Source organism: Taudactylus pleione, unplaced genomic scaffold, assembly GCF_031769625.1.
Source record: "Taudactylus pleione unplaced genomic scaffold, aTauple2 ptg000093l, whole genome shotgun sequence".
NCBI lineage: Eukaryota > Metazoa > Chordata > Amphibia > Anura > Myobatrachidae > Taudactylus > Taudactylus pleione.
The window spans coordinates 37,092,422-37,117,994 of record NW_028284495.1 but is presented as its reverse complement, the minus strand read 5'-3'; the positions used below and the strand labels follow the sequence as shown (position 1 = coordinate 37,117,994).

Sequence of the window (25,573 nt, the reverse complement as noted above, 5' to 3'; positions counted from 1 at the left end):
ATATATCCAAAATATGCAGAAATGAGGAGTGAATACAATAAGATCATATCCAAATTAAAAGTACCATAAAAACCTAATTTTCCTATTGAGCACTCCCCACACTGATGGAAATACTGTAGTTAGTGCATACTTGCCAACTCTCCCTGATTGTCAGGGAAACTCTCTGAAATAGTAGCAATCTCCCTGACTCCCTGAAATAGTAGCAATCTCCCTGACTCCCTGAAATAGTAGCAATCTCCCTGACTCCCTGAAATAGTGGCACTCTCCCTGACTCCCTGAAATAGTAGCAATCTCCCTGATTGTGCCTTACCCCCATTATGAAGCAGTTATATATATAAAAAAATAAAATTAAACAGAGATATATACATTCAAATGGGATCATTAGTATCATTGCCCTGCATTGGTTATAAGACACAATGATCCCTATGGCTACATGCATTTTCTAAAAAGTATCAGTGTGTTTTCATCAACAAGTAGATCTTACTAACGGCTTTGGGGCTCATTTACATTTGGATGTAAGTCAGTATTATGAGCCACCTCTCAGATGTAGCAGTACACGCCCACTTTAATGCCACGCTCATAGGTGCTGCTTTCACAATCTCCCTGAAATGCTTTTTCAAAAGTAGGCAAATATGAGTTAGTGTCTCTACAACCTTCACAACTGCAGCCCAAACATACAGTTGTTATATGACCCTTATGTTGGCCTTATGCTGCCATATTGGGACAACTGCCCAATATCAGTTGCAATACTGCAGCGTGTGTAGTCTGCAAATGACCATTATGCTGATAATAATCCAATCAAAATCGGTCAGATCGCTATTTGTCATGTTGATAAACACGATTGGAATTTAACTGCATGTATACAATCTCCAACTTCAGCTATATAACTCTCAAAGCGTTCTGCAGGCACCTAGCTATCCCCTTTCTTCTGCCACATAGTACAGTATCTCATTGCAGCACTGACTTTGTTACCTCTTTAGTCCTGTCCAGCTCGTTGTGCAATGCCTGATTGGACACTTCCACTTCAATGATTTGCTGACGCAACATTTCATTCTCATCCTCTGCTTTGATTCGCTTTTCTTCCACACTTTCCAGCTCATGGTGTAATCTCACAGATACATCTTTGGCTACCTGTTAACATATATACACACAGACATTGAGCAGCGAATAAAAGTCCTCAACCATATTCAGCAGGTGTTAACAAAATGACAATGACCTTAAGGAGGATTTCTTTTTAGCCGACATAAAATGATATTTGATGTGGTTGCACTTATTTGCTGTTAACATGAACATTTTAAACAAGAAAGTGGGATTAACTTACAGGTTGTCTCACAGTTTAGGGCATGTCAGGCCAATGAACTATTATTACATACAGAAATAATTCAAGTTGTAGCTTAATAAACACATATCTGACACTTGAATGAAGCCCCCTGCTTTCTTCCCTTACTTCCACCAGCTAATTAGTATTATACTAAGGGTGAGAGGTAATGGCCATTAGTGAAGGAGTGGACATAACATGTAAGCAGCATTTAGACATGACTTCTCAAGACAGTGTAGTAATGTAATAACCCTGCAGCTCCCACTGGGTACATTGCTGGTTTGTGTAGCAGTGGTCACATTACAGTGCACAGATAAACATGGGTCTTCATTCTGCACTACACACTGTTATAGATAAAGGATGAAGATAAGCTGGGTCTGGAATTCTGCAACCATTGCATAATAAGACTTTGTTACTGCTAAACAAAGTTAGACGTTAGACTAATAGCATATGCCTTAAAGATTAGAAATATACTACACCGCCCCTCCTCCCTGATAAAATAATATGAAGAACGCCATACTGGTACGTGATGGAAAAACATCCCTTGTTTACTCTCTCACCAAATTCTCATAAAGCTTGGGATTAATAAATTAAACCCTACATTCATTTATGAGAAATTACCTTGTATATATCTATAAATGTGAAGGTGTAACGCCATACATAAGTAATAAATTGTATGTGCCCTCCATCTGCTTTTTGTATCCCACACTATATATCGCATTTCCATAAAAGCTGGTGAGAACAAAAGAAGTTTTCTGGTGGGATAAGAAAAAGAGAACATATCAGTTTATGGGGTCAATCCTATTAGGTGCAAATTGCAAGGTGCGAGTTGCTATTTTCACATAGCGAATTCATTTTTCAATCCAATTAGCAACTCGCACTGAATCAGTCAGACTGAATTTGCATCTTTCCATTCACACCTCCCTGAGGGTGAGAGATGGAAAGAAAATCTCTATTTTAAGGTTAAAATGTCGGGACACTGTGCTGATCCTCTTGGACACTCCCACTAATGCCCTAATTAGGCATTTGGAAGTTTCCAATTAGCTTAATTAGTACAATAATTACATGCCATTTTTTAGGGTAAAAAAAAAATTTCCTCAAATTACCCCAAAATCAACTCTTCCGTTTAGGCACCCCATATTTAATTACAATAATTTTTAAATTGAAAAATAATTGTTTTTATAAAAAAAATGTAAATTTTTGAAGGTTCCCTCAAAGTACCCCAAAATCACCCTTTTTCCTACTTTATTTAGTATTTTTCATTTAATTTGTTTGATATTAAATTAAAAAAGTTTGTTTCTTATCATTTTCTTGCATTTAAAAAAAAACCACACAAATCAGCCATTTGACACCATTTAAAAACCTACAGTACCTTCCTAATGCCCACAAACAGCCTTCTATACGGTCCTGCTAACAAAATTATCCATTTTGGGGGGTCCAGTATGGTCACCTCACTTTTTCATGCACTTCTCTCAAATCTCATTTGGCAGTCAATTTGAACCCCTCCGCTGTGAGTAGTACGAATAGGCATTTTTAATTGGACTGGAGAATTCTCGGGAGCGCGCTTCGCTGCGAAGTGCGCAAGTTACAAGAAACAAACTCGCTACTCGCCATTCGCACCTAATTGGATTGGGCCCTATGTGTGGTAATGGCTCTGGAACCACTGTGTTACTGTAATGTCTGAGAGTGTATCCTATAGGTCAGCAGCAGCACTCAGGCTAGACCTGGTTTTCACCTCTAGCAGCCATCTTTCCCATAGAACTCAATGGGCCTCATTCAGATTTGGCTGCAAATCCAGCTTAAGGGGGTAAATTTGAGCTCAGACACACCATGTAGCGAAGAAATGGTACATGTGAAATTTCTCTTTTTCATTCAAGGCAAACACTGCAAGCATGTAGTATCAAAATACTGGGCAGCGTTATTACTACACTGCAATTCACAGTTGAGATAGGACCTGAAAAATCTATGTAAAATAATTTCATCCCCTTAGAAGCAGCATGGTTTAATCAAAATTCATAATTTCACCTTTGAGCTGGATTTACTTCTAACTCTAAAGCTGCATACACACACAACGATTTTACCAACGATTTTCTGAACGATTTTCTGAACGATTATCTGTCAGATTTTTTAAAGTGTAATGAACGATTTTTTTGAACTACAAAAGATTTTTGCATATTCCCTTAATGAAAATCGTTGAGTTGGTCAGTCTGACTGAACTACAAACTACAAACATGAACGCGCATGAACGATAATCGTTCATCGTTTTCATTCAGAAAGTGAACAATTTTTCCAACGATTGAACGATAAACGATATCGTTAACGATAATCGTTCAAAAAATCGTTGTGTGTGTATGCACCTTTATTTCTACTTGTCTGGTTCCAGGCTTTCAGTATGAAAGTATAATTGCTGGCCGGTATATGTAGCTATCAGACAAGACTGGCGAGGCTCAGAATAACAGGCCCAATCAAATCTGTCAATGCAGTAGAAATCGTCAGGTAAAGGCTGAGGGGGTCATTCAGACCCGCTCGCGAGCACAGGACGCTCGCAAGCGGGTTGATGGTGCCCTACTGCGCATGCGCACGACGGAGGGAGCTCCGTCGTGCGCATGCGCGAGACCCGGCTAGCGACAGGATAGCCATTGCTCCGGGTCTCGCACCAAAGGGGGCGTGCTGTCGATGTTGATTGACAGCACGCCCCCTTTGGTGGGCGTATTGGGGGCGTGGCTGCCAGACGGAGGTGTTCCCATGGGAACGCCTACCATCTGAAGCCGGCCCCACTAACATCAGTAGTGATGTCAATGGGAGTGATTTTGGCTCTGATAGAGCCAAAATCACTCCATGGCTTGCGGAAGCGAGACCCTACCGCAGGGTCTCCGTCGCAAGCCCGATGGTCATCATGGACGCTCGCTATAGCTGTGGGTGGTCACCTACAGCTATGCGAGCGGCCAAGAGGCCGCTCCATTTTCATGTAGAAGGGCCCTGATTCAGAGCGAGCGCTCTGGTCAGAGCGTCCGGCTCTGAATCAGGCCTTGAGTCAGAAACAGACAGGCTGCAATAGTTCTACAGTCAAAACATAGTAATAGTGAGTATAACAGAACAGCTACGTACCCAAGTCAGGAATACAAAACCTACAACAGGCCCCTAAATTATGTAAGAGCCAATCGTGGCACATTTCACACGAGAATAGTATAGTCACCCAGTCTCTCCCCCCACATACACATATGAGAGGCATCTGTGGGTATACTCAACTCAAATAAAGAGCAGATATTCAGTCACCAAGATATGCCCCATTTGGTAATTTATTTATTTATTTAAATTAACAATTTCTAGGAGGCCCTTTTGCAGCTCACAGGGAGCTCCTGATAAAATAATGATGCATCTAGTACATGACCCAAACATGCTCCAGGCTGGAACCAAACTGAAGAATTTGTGTATCTGTGAGAATTATTCAATAGACATTTTTAATTAATGGAAGCGTAAGCCGTGGATATAACAAGAGAAAGCAGGAGAGACTTCCCCTGATGGGCCCCTTTTATATTCTTCCTGATATGAGCCTGGTACAAACATTCCAATTACATAAAGAGAGGCCTTTTACTTCCGCTCCAACTATACAAGTTTCACTGAAAATAACTTCATTTTTTTGTCATAACAATTTCAACAAGACAGATCAGTATGGCATTGGCAATGTCAGACATTGTTACTTCTTTACATGTAATATTCATACAAAAAGGTAAAATTAAGGGGCCCAAACACCTGAGATGCATTTCCCGGATTTCCCGATCTGTTCTGCCGATCGCAAGCTGCTGATCAGTGGCCATCGATGATCGGTGATCCGTCTGGGAATTGGGGAAATTCTTCCTGTAAAAAATTCCTGGTTGGGATTGTGGAATCGAGATCTTTCAACATGTTGAATATTCCAGATTCTCCAACCACGCCGTCGGCAGAATGGGGAATTGCCCTAGTCCGTCTTAGATTTATGGGGGCCATTGCTAAGAATTGGGTTTGGCGGCAGTTTAAAACTGCTGCACATCGCTGTTGGTTTAATGGTCTAAAATGCTACATTTACTGTAAGGTGGTTTGAGGCTGAAATTTTAAAACATCAAGAGATGATTAATAGTTTACAAAGGGCAAAACTGTTGGTTCAATAAAAAACACTGTAAAATCTACACTTATTATTTCATGGCACTATAAATGGTATCCAGATCATGAAATAATACATGTTGCCCCCATCACAAATTATTATTGACCCTAGACTATAATTATTAAATAATATTGCTCTCTTAATATAATTATTAATGAATTTTCCCCCATAAACAAAGTTAAAGAAATGTTTAAAATATTCCTTATTTTTGACCTCTTAATCAAGATGTAATGACTGCCCACATAATGAATAAGTGTATTGTGCCCTCTCATATGTTCTCTATGGCCAGATTGCTCAAATAGCATGTGATCTGAGGACTCTCACCTCACACAACCACCTCTCTGCTCTAGTTCTTGTTTTCTGGCGGTTTTTCTGGGATTTGATCAAAATCATTGTTTGTATTTTGACCATGTAAAAGTTGGCACAACAATTTGTAATATGAGGCTTTGTAAATTTTAGAGTGGTTTGGCCTTTAGTAAATCTGGCGGTTTGAAAACAGCCTAAAAAACTTCAAAAAACATCCGTGTGTTTCGTGGAAAAAGTCGGAATTACTAGTTTCTTCTTTATCGGTAGTTCTAACACTGATGAAAGTGACGGCTCAGTGCAAAGGTCTAGACCTGAGCATCAGATTCATGCCAATGTAAATGTGCTATAGATTGTGGACTCCTTTAATTATCATTTAATGCTGCATTTTTTATAAATAAAATATATGTAATGCAATAAGACCAAATGAGCCAGTTGCAGGTGTTGCCAATAAAAATGTTGATAATGATTTATAACATTACTTTACCTTTAAGTCTTGTTCTAGACTCCTGATAAGCTCTCCATCCACCTGGCCAGTCTGTGCAACTTTTAAGCTTTTTTGCTCTGCTTTCCTGAGGCGGTACTGCAAAATACGGCAGTTCTTATTGGCTCGGTCAAGCTCCCGGCGGAGCTCCTGCAACTGGTAAACATCTTCCTCCAGATAGCTGTCACGCATCTCCTCCATTTCAGCACGTAACTCATCAAGTTCATCCTGTTGAAAAACAAATTAAAAGTAAAGATAAAGGAATCACTCTGTATATCAGTAGATTAGCAAGCTTAGCACTCTATTCTTTTATCAGACCTGAATATCAAGTCTGGAAAAGGCAAGATAACATACAAGATCTACAATGACAAACACAGATTATTAGCATTTCATATTGCCCATTAAAGTGAAAGTGAAACTGGAGAAACAATTCAACAAAAGTACTGCTCCAAACGTAATTATTTATCAATGAATATATGCAGGATATCCCATGAAAACACCAGTTTTCGGGGAGTACTCACAAATATTAAGTATCTTCTGAACGTATCTACGGAGACCACAGCAGATATAGGGGATATCTTGAATATGGATCTTGCAGAATTTAGCAAGCTCTGGAATGCCATGCACGGTAGTTTGTTATCCATTGCAGCCTATATACTACAGATTACAAAAAGTGCTGGGAGAGGGAGGTAGGGATCAGTAGACCGCACATGCGCAGTAGTGCGGCGGCTGCCTGTCCGGGAGGAAAGGGAAGGGATTTTGTCACCAGAATAATTGTCCTTTCTATCCTAAACTATTAACATATTCTATCCGATGGTGTTGAAATTAGACTTGTTATGAGCAGAGCATTTACATGGCTGCAGAAATCAAACTCATTCTATACCACTACTCATTGGTTTCCAAACTTTTTTGAATCACAGCACCCTAGTGTATCAGAATTGTTTTCACGGCACCCCTAAGCCAAAAGTTTGTTATAGAGAAATTCAGTAAAAATTTTGTAAAGTGAAGTAAATTGTCCTTACCTGTCATCCTTAGGGTCAGTTATGTGGTGGTGGATAGGTTTGGGCTTCTTTCTGTCCACATATTTACATTACATTGACCATAAATAATTTTATTTGATGTTGGGCAACCAACCTGAGGCACCCCTGCAAGTGTCCTGGGGCACCCCAGGGTGCCATGGCGCACAGTTTGGTAACCACTGCCATAACTATTGCTTTTCATTACGAGCTGCATTACTGTGCAGTTTTTGAACACTTCTTCCCTTTAAGAGCATTCAAAATGTCAAATTTATCTCAATAGGAAGTGGAACACATGTGAACATCCCATTTTGTGACTAACAAGAGTAAAAATATATATATAATACATGCATTTAGGTTTGAAAATGCCAACGTCTTCAGAGAGCAATCTTATGCGCAAAAGGAGGTTGTGACTGGCAGTGCAGATCTAGAAGACACCTCCTATCCATTTCCAATACAACTGGACTAAAAGCCATATTCATGTATAATATAAGTCATGGCAGTAAGGGAGATGTGAGTGACTGTATTTCACGTGACACATTTGTATGTTGCAATGTTTGCATGACTTTCTGTATAAAGTGCGCATAGGGGGCATGATTCAGAGGTGCACACAGTATTGACTCGATGCTGCCTGCTAGTGGCCGATGTTTTCAGTCGGTGCATGCATCCCGTTGGCTACTGCCGAGGGCCGCAGAATGAAATTAGATGCAGAGAGAGGCAATTTAGATGGGCGTTTCTGTGTGGTTAGCTAGATATGGACATCTCATGGTCAGCGACTGTCTTTTGCTGCTGTTGCTCTGATTCTGGCGGCCACATTGCGACAGAGATTCTGCATCTCTATAGGGCTGGTGCAATGTTAATCAGCCGCACAGATGTCTGCCGATAGTGCATCTTAATACGTACAGCGTCGAATTAGCACCCAATTGTCTAAAGTAGAGTCCCTTTGACTATAAAGCCAGGCAAGCTGTAAGTAACAGTATTGCAAATAAAAGATTTAGCCAAATGTACACAAAGACAAATAATCACTGTTCTAGTAGAAGGAGGCACTTCTAATAAGAGCCAAGACAATTGCTTTATAATGTCCTTTACAGTTATGTAGATGGATACTAAATGACAGTATAAAGTTTCATATGGTTCTCCTAAGATAGAACTCTCCGTCTCACAGATTCACTCCTTCCATTACCAGCCTGCTGCCCTTGGGACATGACACACTATTATTAGGTTTGCACTCAATTTAGGGCAGGAAGGAAGTACAGTATGCCAAGGCAAATCTGGAAAAGAAATACTTTTCCAATACAGCCAATCACATCAGTATTAACATAGACACTGTAACCCATTATCCAAACAAATCCAGAAACAGACCAATAATAAACCCTGTAGATCAACGATGAATCATTCAGTCTAAGAGGAAACCAGCTATTTCTGCCTGATTTAATATGATACGCACTAGGCTCATCAGATTTGTAATTCCATTACCTTATAGTGAAAGCACCTATAATACGTACATGGAAATAAGAGGAGGCTGGACCAAATATATTCTCATCTGGTACTAGTATGGTATTAACAGGAATCAATTTGAAACAGTCAGTAAGGAGTGCATGAACAGTGTTTCAGTACATAACGTCCCACTAAGGGCCTGATTTGGAGTTGTACGCAAACCCGATGGCTTGCGTACAAATCCGATGTTAGAAAATGTGGATCAGTACTGCACATTTGCAGATCTTCTGGAAGCTCTCTCGCAGTGCCCAGATGCCGCAGCCTGACTGACAGAATGTGGCTGCTTGGGAGATGAGCAGGGGCCCAGAAAACGGGGGCATCGGACCCTCTTTCAGGGCGTGCTGAAGCCAGTAGCTGAAAGTTACTGTGCAGTAGCATACAACTCTGAAACAGGCCCTAAGACACATCTCATTTATTTATTTATTTATTATTTATTTATTACCAGTTATTTATATAGTGCAAACATATTCCGCAGCGCTTTACAGAGAATATTTGCTCATTCACATCAGTCCCTGCCCCAGTGGAGCTTATACTCTATATTCCGTACCACATGTTCACACACATACACACTAGGGTTAATTTTGTGTTGGGAGCCAATTAGCCTATCAGTATATTTTTGGTGTGGGGGAGGAAACGGAGTACCCGGAGGAAACCCACGCAAGCACAGGGAGAATATACAAACTCCGCACAGTTAGGGCCGTGGTGGGAATCGAACCCATAACCTCAGTGCTGTGAGACAGTAATGCTAACCATTACACCGCCTGTGCTGCCCCTCATGAGGCTCCTGCAGGACCTCGCACTTATTTGAATCTCCCCCTAACAGTAAATTAATTTCAATGGAGTGAAATCCACACAAACACAGCAAGAACACACAAACTCTGCACAGATAGGACCCTGGTTGGAATCAAACCCATGATCCCAGCAGAAGCAGAAATAATAAGAGCTAAAACTGCAATGTAGGGTTCTCCTATCATAATGGGAAACAAACTCAGGCTGGTCCGCATGGAAATCCTCTGTAGGGCAAAAGCTGGCATTAACCTCCACGTCGGAGCCCCGGTGGCCACCCAATAGTACATATGGAAAACCCCCAAACGGGGCTTTTATCGCATTTTCCATTTAGTACACCCCGGCCAGTGTTTCAAAAATGACAGTTAGGAGCTGATTGGATGGAGCACCATTGGAGATAAGTACGAGTGATAATGAGCATATTACTCATTACAAAATGGAGCCCTAAGTTAAAAGCCTTGTCGCATCCCAACTCAGCCCTGCCCATTTGCATCTGCATTAGTGGATATTCCACCCCCTCACTTGTGCTACAATGGGAGAAAATACAGTTTGATATAAAGAAAAACAAAACATACTTTACATTACAATGATGGAGGGTAGCAGACAGTTCCCTGGGTCCCAAAGAGCCCTAGGTTGCTGCTTGTACCACCTTGCCCGTTATCTGGCCTTGACTCTCAAGTTAGGTGTCAGTAGTCAACTGCACAGAGATTGCATTGTACAGCTATAGGAAAATAGCAGTCCAAAAGCTGCTGACACTAACAAAAATTACTCCTAGGGGGAAAAGGGTTTAGAATAACAATAGGCCCTTAGACAAACTGACTGTCTCTTTCCATAGACAAGAACAGCAGTGATGTATTTCAGGAGGGCATAGTTTATATTTGCACCTTAAGAGTTGCTATACAGAAGCGCTGTACTAGTGTGATAAATCCTGACACACAAAAGGGTGTGAAATACAGAAAATAGTAAACAGACATTGTTAAGAATATCTGTGTGGTTTAGAATCTAAAAAAAAAATAAGGTCATAGTTGCGCTATACACCTGCCTAGAAAGCTCACCTTGCATAAACATCAAGTAACATATGTATTATATGTACTACTTTCTGGCACTGGCAGAGCTGGATGCTTCGGGAAAATTTAATAAAGCAAAATTTTTGCCACAAATTGCTGCAGAATTTGACCTCCAAATCACCGGATACCCTAAATCGCCAATAGTGTAGCCCAACTTGCCCAAGCCACTGAATTCTAGAGGGGTGGCCTTTATAATAATTCAAATTAATCATTTGCCCCATATAAAACTTTTACATTTGTCTACAACAAATGACATTAATAATAGTGGCCCCTTATTTTTAATTATTGATAGATTAGTTCACATATTGTGTAATTTATTGGGTTTATTAAGAATAAGTATTATGAGCCCCAAACATTTAAGCGGTTACACCTGAAATAAAAAAGATGTACAAATCACATTGAATTGTGTCATTAAGGCTCATTTAAAAAAACACAAAAAAATTCAGTCCTGTTATAGGTTTAGGATGAATGTGGGACCCATTCAAATAATTCCATCACTTAAAATAAAATCTTGGTTCTTCCACTTATGTGTAAAACTAGGTGTATTTGTGCACCATGGGCCTGATTCAGAGGTGAACGCAGGCACAGGCTCGTCTATTGCCGGGGCTGCGTCTTTATGTTAATGCTGCGACCAATTGTGAGCATACCGAGATGCCCACTTGCAGCGGCGCAAATCCGTCTCAGTGCGTTTTTAGACACACCATCGGTCGCACCATCGAAGCTTGCACCAGCCCTATGGCAGGTGTAATTTCTCCATCTGACAATAGCACCCTGTGCATGCGCTACCGCACCTATGGACGCAGTCGCAGTCAGCACCCGCGTCACGCCCTCGTATGGCTAGCCATTCCGATGTTACCTCGCAGGAAAGCCCATTGAAAACCACAGCTCTTGTGTCCAAATTCATTGCGTCTCTGTGCTGTAACCATCGGGTGCATGAGCAGTGCCACTCGGATACATGTGAAGTACTTACAACATCGGCCAACTGCGTGCATATGGGCATTGCGTTCAGTTAGCGTGCTTCTCTGATTCAGACCCCTAATCGTAGTGAAATGTTCCAGACCTGACTTACTCCGTCCATCACTGTGCACCACCATATGTGCTGCCATCTTGGCTCACAGAGCCATGTTCTTACCCCTTAGGAGAGGTACTTAACTCGTTTTCTGCTTCATTTCATATAAATTTCAGCAGAAGTAAGCTGTCAGCAAAACACACTACTGCACATAGCAAATAAAGTATATTGTCTATATGCATAGCTACATTTATTTTTATATGAGTCTATATAATAATAATAATGATAATAATAATAATTATTATTATTATTAATAATAATAATAATAATAATAATAATAATAATAATAATAACAGCTACATAGTGTCCGCATATTCCACTTTACAACTGGGAACAAAACAGTAATAGACTGGGTAATAACAGACAGACAAGAGGTAAGAGGGCCCTGCTCACAAGTTTACAATCTATAGCCAAATAATCACTGCAGACTTTTCTAAAACAAATTAACACAAAACCACAAGTTAGCAAAAACACTGAAAATGATCAAGTGTTTTCAGCGTGATACCTGCTATTATATTTGTTTATACACAGAGATTCATCCTTAATATTTAAAAAAATAATTTAAACAAAAATTTTAATTTGGAAGAAAAGCGGGATGGGAGTTTAGGTGCAGAAGCAGAACCATCCATACAACAGAGACACAGTTGGAAACTGTAATTAGAAAACAATGACCTGTTATATCTTTTGTTACACCATCTGGTAGGACTGGGTGATGACAGAACATTTATTAAGATGTAATGGGCATCTGCAATAATTGCCATTCAGGGCATAAAAACCCCCATGTGTGTATGTAATAACCACTTTGGACATAACCTATTTTTCTTTTAATAAAGGGTCCACATAATTTAACAATATAGCAAATTGCATCTAGTTAAAGCAAAGGATTGTAAACATATAATTTAATAATTTTAGATCACAAAGTGCAGATGTGCTATCTCTGTCTTCAGTTCTCAAAGATGACAAATAAATTTTTCTTAGAAATATTTCTTATGAATCATTTTTGTAAATACAGTTTACAGCACCATATGCATATTTAGTACATTCCACAAGTGTCAGCAGTGTAAAAACAGGGTGTGTCATAGACATTTATACAAACTGTGGGAAAAAGCAGCAACCAATGGATTATTTTATTTATAGCACACATAGTACACAGCTCTTTATAGAGAATATTTACTCATTCACATCACATGCCACATTGGAACTTACAAGCTCTACATCCACATAGACATACACATTTTTTATCAGAAGTCAATTAAGCTTTACGTAAATTGGTATTAACCTCTAGAATTTATTGGGCAGGGTGCTGATCACTGAGGGCACATTTTATTTTTAAAGGCATAATTTTGGATGCGACGTGTCGCTACAGCTTTGTATTTCATATATACTATTTATATTCACTCTTTACTATTCAACACCCCACATGCCATCGGACCACCCGACATGCCCCTTTCAATGCCCCTCAGGCTACCTCACACGCCTTCAGACTACCCCACATGCACCTTCAATGCTCATCAGACCACCCCACGGGTCCCTTAAATGACCCCCAGACTACCTTACATGCCCCTTCAATGCCCAATAGACTACCTCACATGCTAAAGATAAAAAGTTCCACTCGCTAGTCGCTACATAACCAAATTCCTCAGTGATGTATAGTCCTAAATTGAGCGGACTTAACACAAACGCAGCAACATATGCACTGGATATAAATTTAAATCAATAATATCAATAATTAAATAGTTGTAAATTTATTTATAGAAATTATTGTTTCCAGTGTAATAGAAGATTTTCCATTAAATTAAAAGTAGATTTTTCCTTTGGATTAAAAATATGGAGATATAGCGATGTGTCTCACAGGTTTGGCATTGTATATAAACCTGACAAAGGGAGAAATGGTTTTCTCCCACTATTTATGCATCATTTATGCATCATTGTTACATGGGGCCCCCAGTATGGGGCCCCCATACTGGGGGCCCCATTTAACAATGATGCATAACCCCTTTGGCACTCGCTAAAGGGGTTATGTAATCCTTTCTGTGTTTAACAAATGTAAGTAATATACGATTAGATCTTTAGATGGTGAGAGCGATGCGATCCCCATTGCTGGCATTGAGGACACGGCAGCAGCCTGTGCGGCTTCAGCGAAGCCTTCCAGACATTGCCGGGTCCCCGCCATGTGAAACAGTTATGCGCATGCACAGACTGACCGCTGTGCATGCGCATGACAGAGTAGCCCGTCGCTGGCAGCAATAGGCTGCCGGCAGATGAGTGGAGGACCCCACAGACACGGGGACGTCGCTGGACCTCGCCGGCAAGATAAGTAATGATGGATACCAGTGGCATATTCATTTGTATCACTGTGATACTAAACAAAATATGCCGCTGGTATTTAGGTTCGTTGTTAAATGGGACCCTGGCTTTCCAGTGACAACAACCCTGATACATAATCAAAAGAGTATTAGAACCTGTCGTACACAGTGGGGGTGAATGAATTTAGCACAATGTGAATTGCGTCTGGAAGGAGTTCCTGGAGCTATTCAACTGTCATAGCATTCCTGCTAGGCTGTTTAAGCGGGTCGCCGCACTCTGCCCAATTTCAAAAGGGCAGGATGCGCATTACCCTTTTGGTGGCGCCCCGCTAAAACATCATGCCGGGTGCCGTCCCCACTCGTGAGCCACAGTGTCCTGCAGGTGGTAAAAATTGCGGTGCTGCCATTATCGCCGGTATCAATTCACAAAGATGGGAAAGCGTGAGGGCAGCCCGGCATGTTCGTAAGTGCTGGGCAGGCCCCCAAGAGTGATGAAAAGGGGGCGCGTATTAAAGACATGCCAACTTTTCTGGTGGACACCCCCCCTGTTCGAGTGCTGGAGTGCCCTTTCTAAGGACCTAGAATGAACACTATGCCCCCATTGCACCCTGCACTTAGTCGAGAGATGCCGGTTACTGCGCCTTAAGCCGGGTGTTAAGTTGTACTGTCCGGTATTTTCTGACTTGAGTGCTGGTCGCAATGCTTTTAGTGCCACGCTAAGCAGGAAAACAGCATTGCAGCTGGCAATTAAGTGAATTTCTGCTCACACATCAGGAGGGTGCAAGCAGAAATCCTCTAGTCTGACTTAACAGCGTGGTCGATTGAATATCTCTGGCAGCTCCTTAGTCCTTCCCGGGGCTATTCACAGTGCGATGAATTTAATCTCTCCCCCCCCAGTGTTAGATGTTAAGACATATTTATTTTTTAAGATATGTGTTTCTGAAATATTGACTTCACAAAGATTATGCTCCCAGTCAAGGTCAAGTGTTAAATGATTTCCAATATTTTCAAATTTACAAATTTTGTTGCTTATTTTACCATTCATCTTCTCATGGGCACTATACATGGTCATTCAGGAATATAAATTGCTAGCCTTACAAAATTTAAAAATCTTTATAACCAGTGTATATTTTGTAATCACTAATGGTCAGATTAGTGACTCAGGCCCTCATTCAGAGCCACTCGTAAGCAGCAGCTTGTTCGCTCCGAGCGATGTTTGCCAAACTGCGCATGCCTACGGATCGTTATACGCATGCGCGAACCATTCAGTGCGGCCGAAATTCATGTGCTCGCAAAATAGCGAATGCCTGCTAATTTGAGTGACAGGATGAGGCGTATGTGGGTGGTAACAGGGGAAGGTGCTTGAAAACGGGGAGTGGAAATCAGAACACAGGTGTGCTTAAAGGTCAAAACGGGCGTTTTATGGGTGTGCATATTTAAAACAGCAGCGTCATTGACCATGTCACTGGGTTTTTTTTAGCCAGAACTGCTCGCAAAATTGTGGTAGCAAAAACCAACCACAAGAATAGCGAGCAGTTCATACCCTGTTCGATGTACTCGATTAATCTAATAAATAGCGGACATGACGTCGGATGCGAGCGGCCAGGGGGCGTAGTTTCCTAAAAAACGACCGCAAGTTTTGTTCGCTCGTTCAGACCTAGAGGCGTGAACAGACCGCAAACAGCGAACGGTTCATTTGAATAGCCACTCCTATTTTCTGGACGAGCGCAAATAGCGACCGGCTCTGAATCAGGGCCTCAGTTTTTATTCCCCGGTCCATAATTTATATAGGCTAAACTACTTGGGGGCATATTTATGAAATTAGTTTTGCAGGAAATCCCCAACAGTTTTCATTGGATACCTACAAAATTTAGGCATCTCCAGGATGTATGAAGGGGATTCCCCGAATGCAATAGCAGCCCCCATAGGTTTCTATGGGGGCTGCTATACTGTGAGATTTACCAACTGGTATTGGACTACCTACCGCCATCTTTAGATGGCATTTGCCATTGTAGCCTGTGCTCTTCATAACATGCAGTTTACTGGGAGAAGGATTCGTAGGACCTACTGACCAAACGTGCAGTAGTGTGTCCAGCCCCAAAATGAAAAAGTAAGGTGATATTATCATTCACTTTACTTTTACATATCGCAGGGACCTGAAGCAGTAAGATTTCCCATTAGGACCAGCAGAAATGTACACTGTTCTGGCTGACAAAGCAGAGCTTTCTAACGTACACACCCATGTGGTACCAGCCCTTAACTAGTAAGCAGACATTACTTTTAGTGAGCTCAAAACTGTAGAACGAAACAGATTTGATTGACTGATTGATTGATTACCAGTTATTTATATAGCGCACACATATTCTGCAGCGCTTTCTAGAGAATATTTGTCCATTCACCTCAGTCCCTCCCCCAGTGGTGTTTATAATCTATATTCCCTACCACATTCTCACTCACATACACACTAGGGTTAGTTTTATTTGGGAGAAAATTAATCTACCAGTATATTTTGTATGAGAGGAAACCGGAGTACCCGGAGGAAACCCATGCAGCACAGGGAGAATATACAAACTCCCCAATTAGGGCTGTATTGGGAACTGAACCCACAACCTCAGTCCTGTGAGGCAGTACTGCTAACCATTACACTGTCTGTGCTGCCCGATAAACTGGACCACAGGTTTTGAGTCTCTAAAACAGTGTTTCCCAACTCCAGTCCTCAGGGACCCCTAACAGTGCATGTTTTACAGATCTCCTCATAATCACAACTTTATATCAACCTGTGGATTTTTTTACAATGTGTCCGTCAATAATTAATATACCTGTGCATTAACTAGGACATTGGTAAAACATGCACTGTTAGGGGTCCCTGAGGACTGGAGTTGGGAAACACTGCTCTAAAACTTAAGTGCAATAATCTAATAATTAACAATGGGTTGTCTGACTCTTCCATGAACAGGGCTGGACTGCCACCTGGCACTTCTGGCAAATGCCAGAAGGGCCGATGGCCAGATGGGCCAGTCCGTCATCGAACCCTGGCCGGGCAGCTCTTGCCTCCCAGTGCTCTGCTCGGCTGGGATAGTGAAAAACGGGGGCGTGCCGTGAGGCCAGGCCCCCTTGACTTGCGGCACGCCCCCGTGAGGCGAGACCATGACAGCCTAGGTAAGAGATTGTGCAGTTTTTACCAGCAGCATTTGACATCTCCTTGAAGTTAAACTTGTTGACTTAATGTAACAGGCATTTTCAAATGAACAAAGTTGGCCAAGGACAGGAATGAATACTGTCTTCATTGTTAACACAAACACTGAGATGATGGACAGAATAGTTCAATGTGACATTCAAAATGTGTAGAAAATGCTGGCTCATAGCATACTGGGTGTCTGAATACCACACAGATAAGAAGTTAAACAACTGACAGTGTGGAAATTAATCTTGCATAACACATGAAGTACAATTAAAATGACTTCTATTACATGAGAAAGCATTATCCGTTCCAATGCCTGAAGCACAACTTAATACTGTTCAACACCCTGCTATAATGCGCACTAAACTCAAAGAACATCATCTGCGAAATCCCTCCCTGCCCATACATGTGTTCGCAAAAGCTAGTGGAAATTAATGTGTTACAGAGCATAAAAAGCATTGTTTATCTGTCTAATATAATTACATCACAATTACTCCAAAATAAATATTGTTCAAAATAATATAAAAAATAAAAAATTATGAGCTCTGCCCCTGCAACTCCGCAGTCTGAAGGGGATGCGGGCATCACGTCGACATTTACAATGTCGACAATCATAATGTCTACACCACAATGTCGACAGTCTGCAAAATGTAGACATCTGTAAAATGTCTACATGTTCACAATCTCAACATTTGAAATGAGAAGAACGCAGACAGTTTGGGTTAGACTGTGGGCGGTGAGGTTAGGCAGCGGGGGGAGGGTTAGGATTAGGGTTAGTCACCGCCGGAACCACCGCAGGATGAGCTGGAACTCACCATCAGCTGCCCACTGGATGCAGAATACACCACTGGAGCCACCAAACCACGTGAACAAGGTAAGTTATCGCTGGATCACCGGGATGTTTTGTCAACATTCTAATCATGAATGCAAATAACCAAACAAGACTGCGCTAATTAAAAACACACTAGACTGTAAGATGGCAGAAATATATAACAACAGTCAGGGCTTCTTATATGCAAAAAATAATAATTTTATCACATTTGATATATTTGACCACACATCACATTCATTTAAAAACAACAATATAACTGATAATATCCACGGTTATATAGATATCTCTGGAATAGATACATATATGACTCTAATAGGCTGGTGTTTGATCCATAAAGAAATGAGTCCAAAGGTAAATGGAAATCCGTGTGGAATGGAATATAAATGAAGCATACAGTTCCTTTTAAGACAGAATTAACGAGCTGATATAAAAAGTCTTATCCCAAATCCTGTATAATTACCACGTATGTGTCCGTATAGGTTATCCAGAGTTAAGTGAGTGGCGTTCTGGGCCAGGATACGCTGCATCAGCAGTCTCTCTGGCTGAGAAAGCCATGTGTGTATCCAGAATAAAATAACAGCCCAGTGGGATTGGAGTAACTTGGGATACTTGCTGTATCTTTTCCAGAAAATATTCCAGTACTCCATCTTTGAAAAAGCCTCTATGTGAAGGGGTGAAACATGTCAGAGGACCCCTGAATAGCAGCACCACCAAGTGTGTCAAGTGCACTGGAGTACTGGAATATTTTCTGGACTTAGACAGAAAAGATACAGCAAGTCGTTACTCCAATCCCACTGGGCTGTAATTTTATTCCGGATACACACACGTGGCTTTATCAGCTGTTTAAGAACGGGAGACAGAGAGACTGCTGGTGCAGCAAGAGAAGACACAGTGATGCAGGCAGGAGAATCAATGGACACTGAAGCTCAATGTAGTGAGGGGAGAGTTACAGTGAGTAGGGTGTGAGACCCTTCTCCATGTCTGCTTCCTCAGCCATTGACCTGCACGTCAATGGTGTGTACCCAGCTTAATACACACTCAGATACCATTTAGTCCGTACCTGTTCCATACAGTAGAAGAATAAAAGAAAAGTTTATCATATCAGCTAATTTCTATTGTCAGTCTAGCTGTGTTTTACTGAAGAGCCTTCCTGCAGCTGCTAAATTAGTTTTTCTAAAGCTTTCCTCATCTACTCTCAAGAGACTTTTGAAAACAGCCTTATTACTATAAACCTGTCTTCTCTCCATTAAGGAACAAATACTATACCACAGAAAAATCCTTATTGCTTTATCTTAGATGCTCACGTCTCGCGTCATTTAAACACGGGAACGACTCGTGGCCAACCCTGCAAGCTACCCGAGTTGGATCCCTGGGTCCCTGGACTGGGGTGGATCCACTGACAAAAATCCTGGGTTGATGCACGTTCATATATTATTAATATAATATTATATTACGTTATACAAATGATGGCCTGTTTCAGGGATAGACGCTATAGCACAGCTGTTGTGTCTTTGAAGCAGCGGCTGTGCTAAAATATGTAAAAGCCGCAGGAGTCGCCGTAAATAAAAAGACGCCCACTGCCAGCTTCTCTAATCTGCTACTGTCTGATGACACAGCACTGGATCAACTGCAGGACCATCGGACATCTGAGTTACCCTCAGGTTACACATGTTATCTGGCAAAATCATGCTGCAAGGGCCAGAGAAGCTGCACTGGCTTCAGCATGCCCAGAAGACGGTGGCCGTCACGCCTACGATTTCTGGAACGCACCCTGATGCGGCCCCCAAACATTAGCAGCATGTCGGTCATGCTGCGGGTTTGAGGCACTGTGATCTATGTCGCAGAGACAGATCTGACCATGCGCAGTGCAGCTCCTGAGTATATCTGCACACTTATTATATATTATTATTATTACTACCAGCTTTTATGTAAGAAGCATCAACATTTTACCCAGAGACTGCACAGATTGTTTCTAATGTTTCTAATCAGAAAATAAAAGTGACCTCGGTACCAACAATCTTACAAAGTAAGAGAAACGATGCCCACAAACAATGCAGCCAATTCAGCCAAACTGATAAGGTGGATGCAGACTAAGACGGGTCTTCTGCAGTAGCTGCATCTGCTAATGCAACAACTGATTCTGGGCCTAATTCAAAAAGGTACACTAACCCAATAGTTAGCGCATATCTACTATGGTGGGAGGACTGCGCATGGATGTGTACTGTGCATGTGCAGCCATCCGTCTGCGAGTCTGTTCGCAGCGCCTCCCAGCCGCAGCCTGATTGGAAAGCGGAGCATTCCCAGAAATGGGGGCACATCGCCCCCGTTTTTACCGGGAGGGACAAGGCCATGGTCTGCAGATACCAGGACCGAGGCAGGCTGCCGTAAGCTTCAGCTACCACAGTCTGGCCAAAGGTTGCCATAATGATCGCAGGCTGCAACCTTGGTCACAGCGCTGGGATCGCAGATGCAGCAAGGAGGTGTCCGTTTCCTACAGACACTTCCTGCTGCATTTGAATTTTAATAATAAAATTTTTATTTACATAGCGCTTTTCTCCTAAAGGACTCAAATTGCTTTACATTTGCCTTTACAGTACCAAATACAAAATAAGCTTAAACAAGGGACATTAGTGAAATGCTTGGGTGAAGAGATAAGTCTTGAGTCTATTTTTGAAGGATCTAGAGTGGAGGCCTCTCGAACTATGCGGGGAAGTGAGTTCCATAAGGTCGGAGCCCCAAAACTGAAAGCTCAACCCCCAGACGAATTCCGAGAGATTCTAGGTACTGTTAATAGACCTTCGTCAACGGATCACAGTACTCGTGTGGGATGGTAAGGAATCAGAAGCTGCTTTAGGTACCTTGGGCCATGGTCATGTAGGGCTTTGTAAGTTAGTAATCCAATCTTGAAAACAATTCGCCATCTGACAGGCAGCCAGTGAAGGGAGTAGAGAGTGGGTGTTATGTGGCTGGAACGGGGCTGGTTGGTTAATAGCCTGGCAGCTGCGTTTTGTACCATCTGCAAGCGGTGCAATTCTTTTGCTGGGAGTCCAAGGTAGAGAGCGTTGCAGTAGTCTAGGCGTGATGATATAAATGCATGTATGACTTTAGGCAGATCTTCTGAGGGAATTAAGTGCTTGATTCTGGCAATGTTCCTCAGATGAAAGAATGAGGATTTGATTGTGGCTGATACCTGATGTTATAGTGTCAAGCCACTATCCAGGACAACACCAAGATTCTGCACATGTTCAGTGTTTTGTAATTCTGATCCCCCCAAGCGTAAGTCCTGTTGGTTGGCTATGCTGTAGCCCTGACTTGTGACCTATCATAAGGACCTCTGTTTTATCAGGGTTCAGTCGCAGCCAACTGGCACTCATTTTAGGTGGACGGAATTGCACAGCCGCTTGTGTGCAGCTCTGCAATTCCATCCATCTCTGAATCAGGCCCCCGGATCACACGGAGAAGCACACTTGCAGCAGCACTAATCTATCCCGTGCGTCTTTAGATGTACCATGAGTCACACAGTCGAAACGTGCACCAGCTCTATGCAGGTGCAATTTCTCCATCTAAAAATAGAGTCCGGTGCCATCGCTACTGCATGCCCGTGTCTGCCTAACCACTCCCTGTACCTCCCAATATCGCCCACCAAAATCCAATTTAGTTATGCGTCTCCAGGGGGTAACCATTGGGACGCATGCACAGTGTGATTCAGACACATGCACACACTTAAATAATCGTCCAACTGCGTGCAACATCGACACTGCATCCAACCCTGACTCAGGCCCCTAGTGAGGCCAGCATAAGAGACAAGCCTACAAATCAGTACACCCGTTTACAGTAAAAGATACAGTATATGGATGATAATGAATATGCAAAACTCTCTCATATACCCTTTTGTCACATTATCATATTCATCTGACCAAATAGCTCTTTAGCCACTTAACTGGCGTGGTTGTATGTGATGCGACTGGAGCCAGAAGTGCTTCGTCTGGCAAAGTCACATCACATGCGACCACGGCAGCCTGCTCTGTCCCCCGGCTTTAGTAGCGGAGATCTGACTTCCTGAGCCCCCCTACATTGATGTGGCGGTCATAGTTCCCCTCCGAGCACAAATATGCTAGGATCATCAGTACCCCCGGCTGCAGCAGGGGGTACTGATGATCAGTCTCCCCTGTCCCATGCTCCGCTGTGCTCTGCAATTAAGTGAGGAGGCAGGGCTAGGCCACAGAGAGGGGGGCATCTTTTGGCACTGGGGGGGAGGGAGGACTAAACTGGGGACCTATTGTCGCTGGGGGTGAGGATGGGGGCTCTGCCATGAGTATCTGTTACCACTAGGGTGAGGATGGGGGTTGATCTTGCTGGGGATCTTTTGGCACAGAAGGAGGGGGGTGGTGGCAATTTTTGATGGGGGTGGGAAGTGAAATTACAATGGGAGTCTATAGACACGGGGATATAGGTATACTTTTGAAAAATATATTTAAATATATTTTTTTAAATACTTTTTAAACTTAAAAAAAAATCTGTGTAGTTTTGGTAAAAGACATTTGTCAGTTAAGTGTTTTTAAGAGTAACTGACCCTTCACCCCAACATCGCTCCTACCAACGAAAATATAAAAAGAACATATACGTTCTATAGGAGGATGAACTATAGTCTTTTCCTTTCTTGAATAGCATATCAGGTCTGTTTATTTAGATTTATTTGATGCATGCTGATGTTAAGTAATTTTTTTCCCTTTTTACTTTAATAGTTTACATACCATAGGCCAATTTTAATAGGGTGAGAGCAGGGGCGTATCTATAATGGGTGGAGGGTGTGCGGGGCTCAATGGGCCCCTGGGTCCAGGGGGCCCCCGCATCGCACACCCTGCACCCATAGCATACGTACCTCTCCGGAGTCCCATGTCAGAGTGGGGGTCTGGCGCTCTAAAAACGACTGGTAAATGGCCGCCGCAGCCATTTTCCCGGTGACCTGTGCATATATTATAGACTCTGGACGCACTCTAGTTCCCAGAGTCTATAACTCCGGCGCTGGCCGCGCACAGCTCAGTGCGCTGCTGGCTGCCGGACAGAGAGAAGGGGCCCATGTCGGAGACTGCACAAGGGCCCCCTCCTCTCTAGAAACGCACCTGGGTGAGAGTTTAGAAAATGTGAGAGTTTAGCAGTAAACTCTCACACTATTACATAGTTGAGTTTTATCTTCAAAGTGGGAAAAAATCTGGATGAGAGATTAAATCATGAGAGTTTTAGGAGTCTAAAAACAGGCGAGTTTGCATGTTCTCGGACTCTATTACATTCAAGTTTAAAAAGTGCTAAACTCTCACCCTATTACTTTTGGCCCCATATGTTTTGAAAATAAAACAATCATTTAAATTACCGCTTGCACATGTGGCCGGATGAGTTACGGCTGCAGAAAGGTTAGATTTTAATTTTAGTTGCGGAACTTTCATTTAGTAAGTAAGGAAAACCCAGGAAAACCAGCAACATGTTTTTTTTCTCTGTTTATTAACAAAGTATTTCAATAGGCTGGGTTTCTGGATATCCAAACAGGTGGGGTGTCAGACCTCCCAACTACCCCAATATTGGTAGAACAATCCCAAATAGAGGGGACAGTCCCGCCAGTCTACCAGCTGTCTTATGGAAAGTTGGGAGAAATGTCCCAACTCATAGGTTTATCACTACTTTAAGGAATGGGAAGGAAGTTGGCAGCAGACTGGCGCTGAGAATGCCTCTGCGGGATTTGGCATAACTACAACACTTTCTCAGTTTGTACTAGACATGCGCAGATCGGTTCTACTCAGTTACATTCGGATCTGAAAAACGGCGTCTTATTGGCTATCCGACTCTCACGTGTTTTGGACAGCCAATAAGATAAATCCGAACATGTGCTAATTTGGCGAAAAGAACCAAAGTAGAACCGAACCGCTCATCTCTACTTTGTACTCTAGAAAGCTTGTTGCAAAGGCAGTAAGCATGTGCCAGGATAAAAACAAAGCCTGACTGCTTTAATGTCAAAATAGGAACAAAGGCCCTCATTCAGAGCCGTACGCTCTGAGCAGAGCGCACGCTCTGAATGAGGGCCGCCCTGCATAATTATGGAGCGTCCTCCTGGACGCTCGTATAGCTGTGGCTCACCACCCACAGCCTATACGAGCGTGCAGTTTGATGGCCGCGATGGTCTTGACCATCGCGACCATCGCCACTGCGAGCCGGAGCCTGCGGTTGAGTTTTTCAACCGCAAGGCCCGGAGTGATTTTGGCTCTATCAGAGCCAAAATCACTCCCACTGACATCACTAGTGATGTCAGTGGGCCGGCTTCTGACGGTAGGCGTTCCCTTGGGAACGCCCCCGTCAGGGAGGCATGCCCCCAGCACGCCCACCAAAGGGGGCGTGCTGTCAATCAACATCGACAGCACGCCCCCTTTGATCAGACACAACGAGCGAAGGAAAGTCCTTTGCTCGTCGCGTCTGGCGCATGCGTACGACGGAGCTCCCGCTGTCGTGCGCATGCGCAGTGCACAACATCGACCCACTTGCGAGCGGACAGCCGCTTGCGAGTGGGTCTGAATCAGGCCCAAAGAGTGATAGATAACCCCAGCTTTAAAACACACTTTCTACTTATTTCTTTGGGTTTTAACAAACATCACAGAGAATTTGGCTAACTTTTAAGACATTGAAAATGATGTATTCTGTAGAAAATAACTGGCAAACGATAAGACTTTCTTCTAAACGCTAAATCCAGCATATGCAAATTGTATAAAGGGCAAGAAACAGGTTCACTGTCATTGTCATGGATACAACAAATGTATCTTCTATTAAAACATCTTGCCGCAAATTGATATATTTAAGAACTAGGATTTTTATTTAGTTTTTTAAGATCTCCACTCCATGTTTGTAAGAACTATATTCCCCAAATGATTAAATGTAAACATTCTGTATTAATTTTTCATTTGTCTTGTAGTGGCAAACAGTTAAACGTAAGCTGCATACATACGGTACAATATCTATGAACGATAACGATATTGTACAACGATATATCATTCATATCGTTCATTTTTATGCAGTGAACGACCAACGATGCACATTCTTGCATAAACGATTATGATATCTATGATCGTCCGTACATGCAGGCCATCTTGCACAATATTGTCAACTGTGCCTGTGCAGAGATGTGGCAGGATGACTTCACTGAAAGATATCTTTCAAGTTGTTGGTGGTACAGATCGTACCGTGTGAATGCAGCTTTAGCAGCCTTATTGTACCACCAGAAGTAACTGGTTTTCCAAGACCTGCATCATTATTAGAACAAATAAAAGAAAATCCTATTTACCTAGCTCCGTTCCAGCGAAGGAGGATGTGAGAGCCCCAACTAAAGCTGGGTACACACTAGACGATGTGTGTACCCAGCAACGGCAGATGCGATGGCACAATATATCAGGCGGTCCATATACGCTGCACGATCTGGTGTACGACTGTCCGATATATCATTCCCCCGCCACATCCAGAAGCATGGCGTCGTTCCTCGAATCCTCAGATAAGCCTGCACTGCAGGCCGACCTGAAGATGTGACGAACGACGC

General features: G+C 42.5%; 1 protein-coding gene across 5 annotated transcripts in view; it reads right to left on the bottom strand.

Annotated features, from left to right (window-relative positions):
* Positions 1–25,573, bottom strand: part of MTCL1 (microtubule crosslinking factor 1) — a 193,290-nt gene that overhangs the window by 136,825 nt on the left and 30,892 nt on the right. For all 5 annotated transcript variants that reach the window (XM_088469685.1, XM_088469679.1, XM_088469680.1 and 2 more), the window contains exons 2-3: positions 6,250–6,474; positions 973–1,131 (exon numbers count right to left, since the gene is read on the bottom strand). In XM_088469685.1, the coding sequence (XP_088325811.1) occupies positions 973–1,131; positions 6,250–6,447 (357 nt within the window). In that variant the 5' untranslated portion in view covers positions 6,448–6,474. The remainder of the gene's footprint in view (positions 1–972; positions 1,132–6,249; positions 6,475–25,573) is intronic.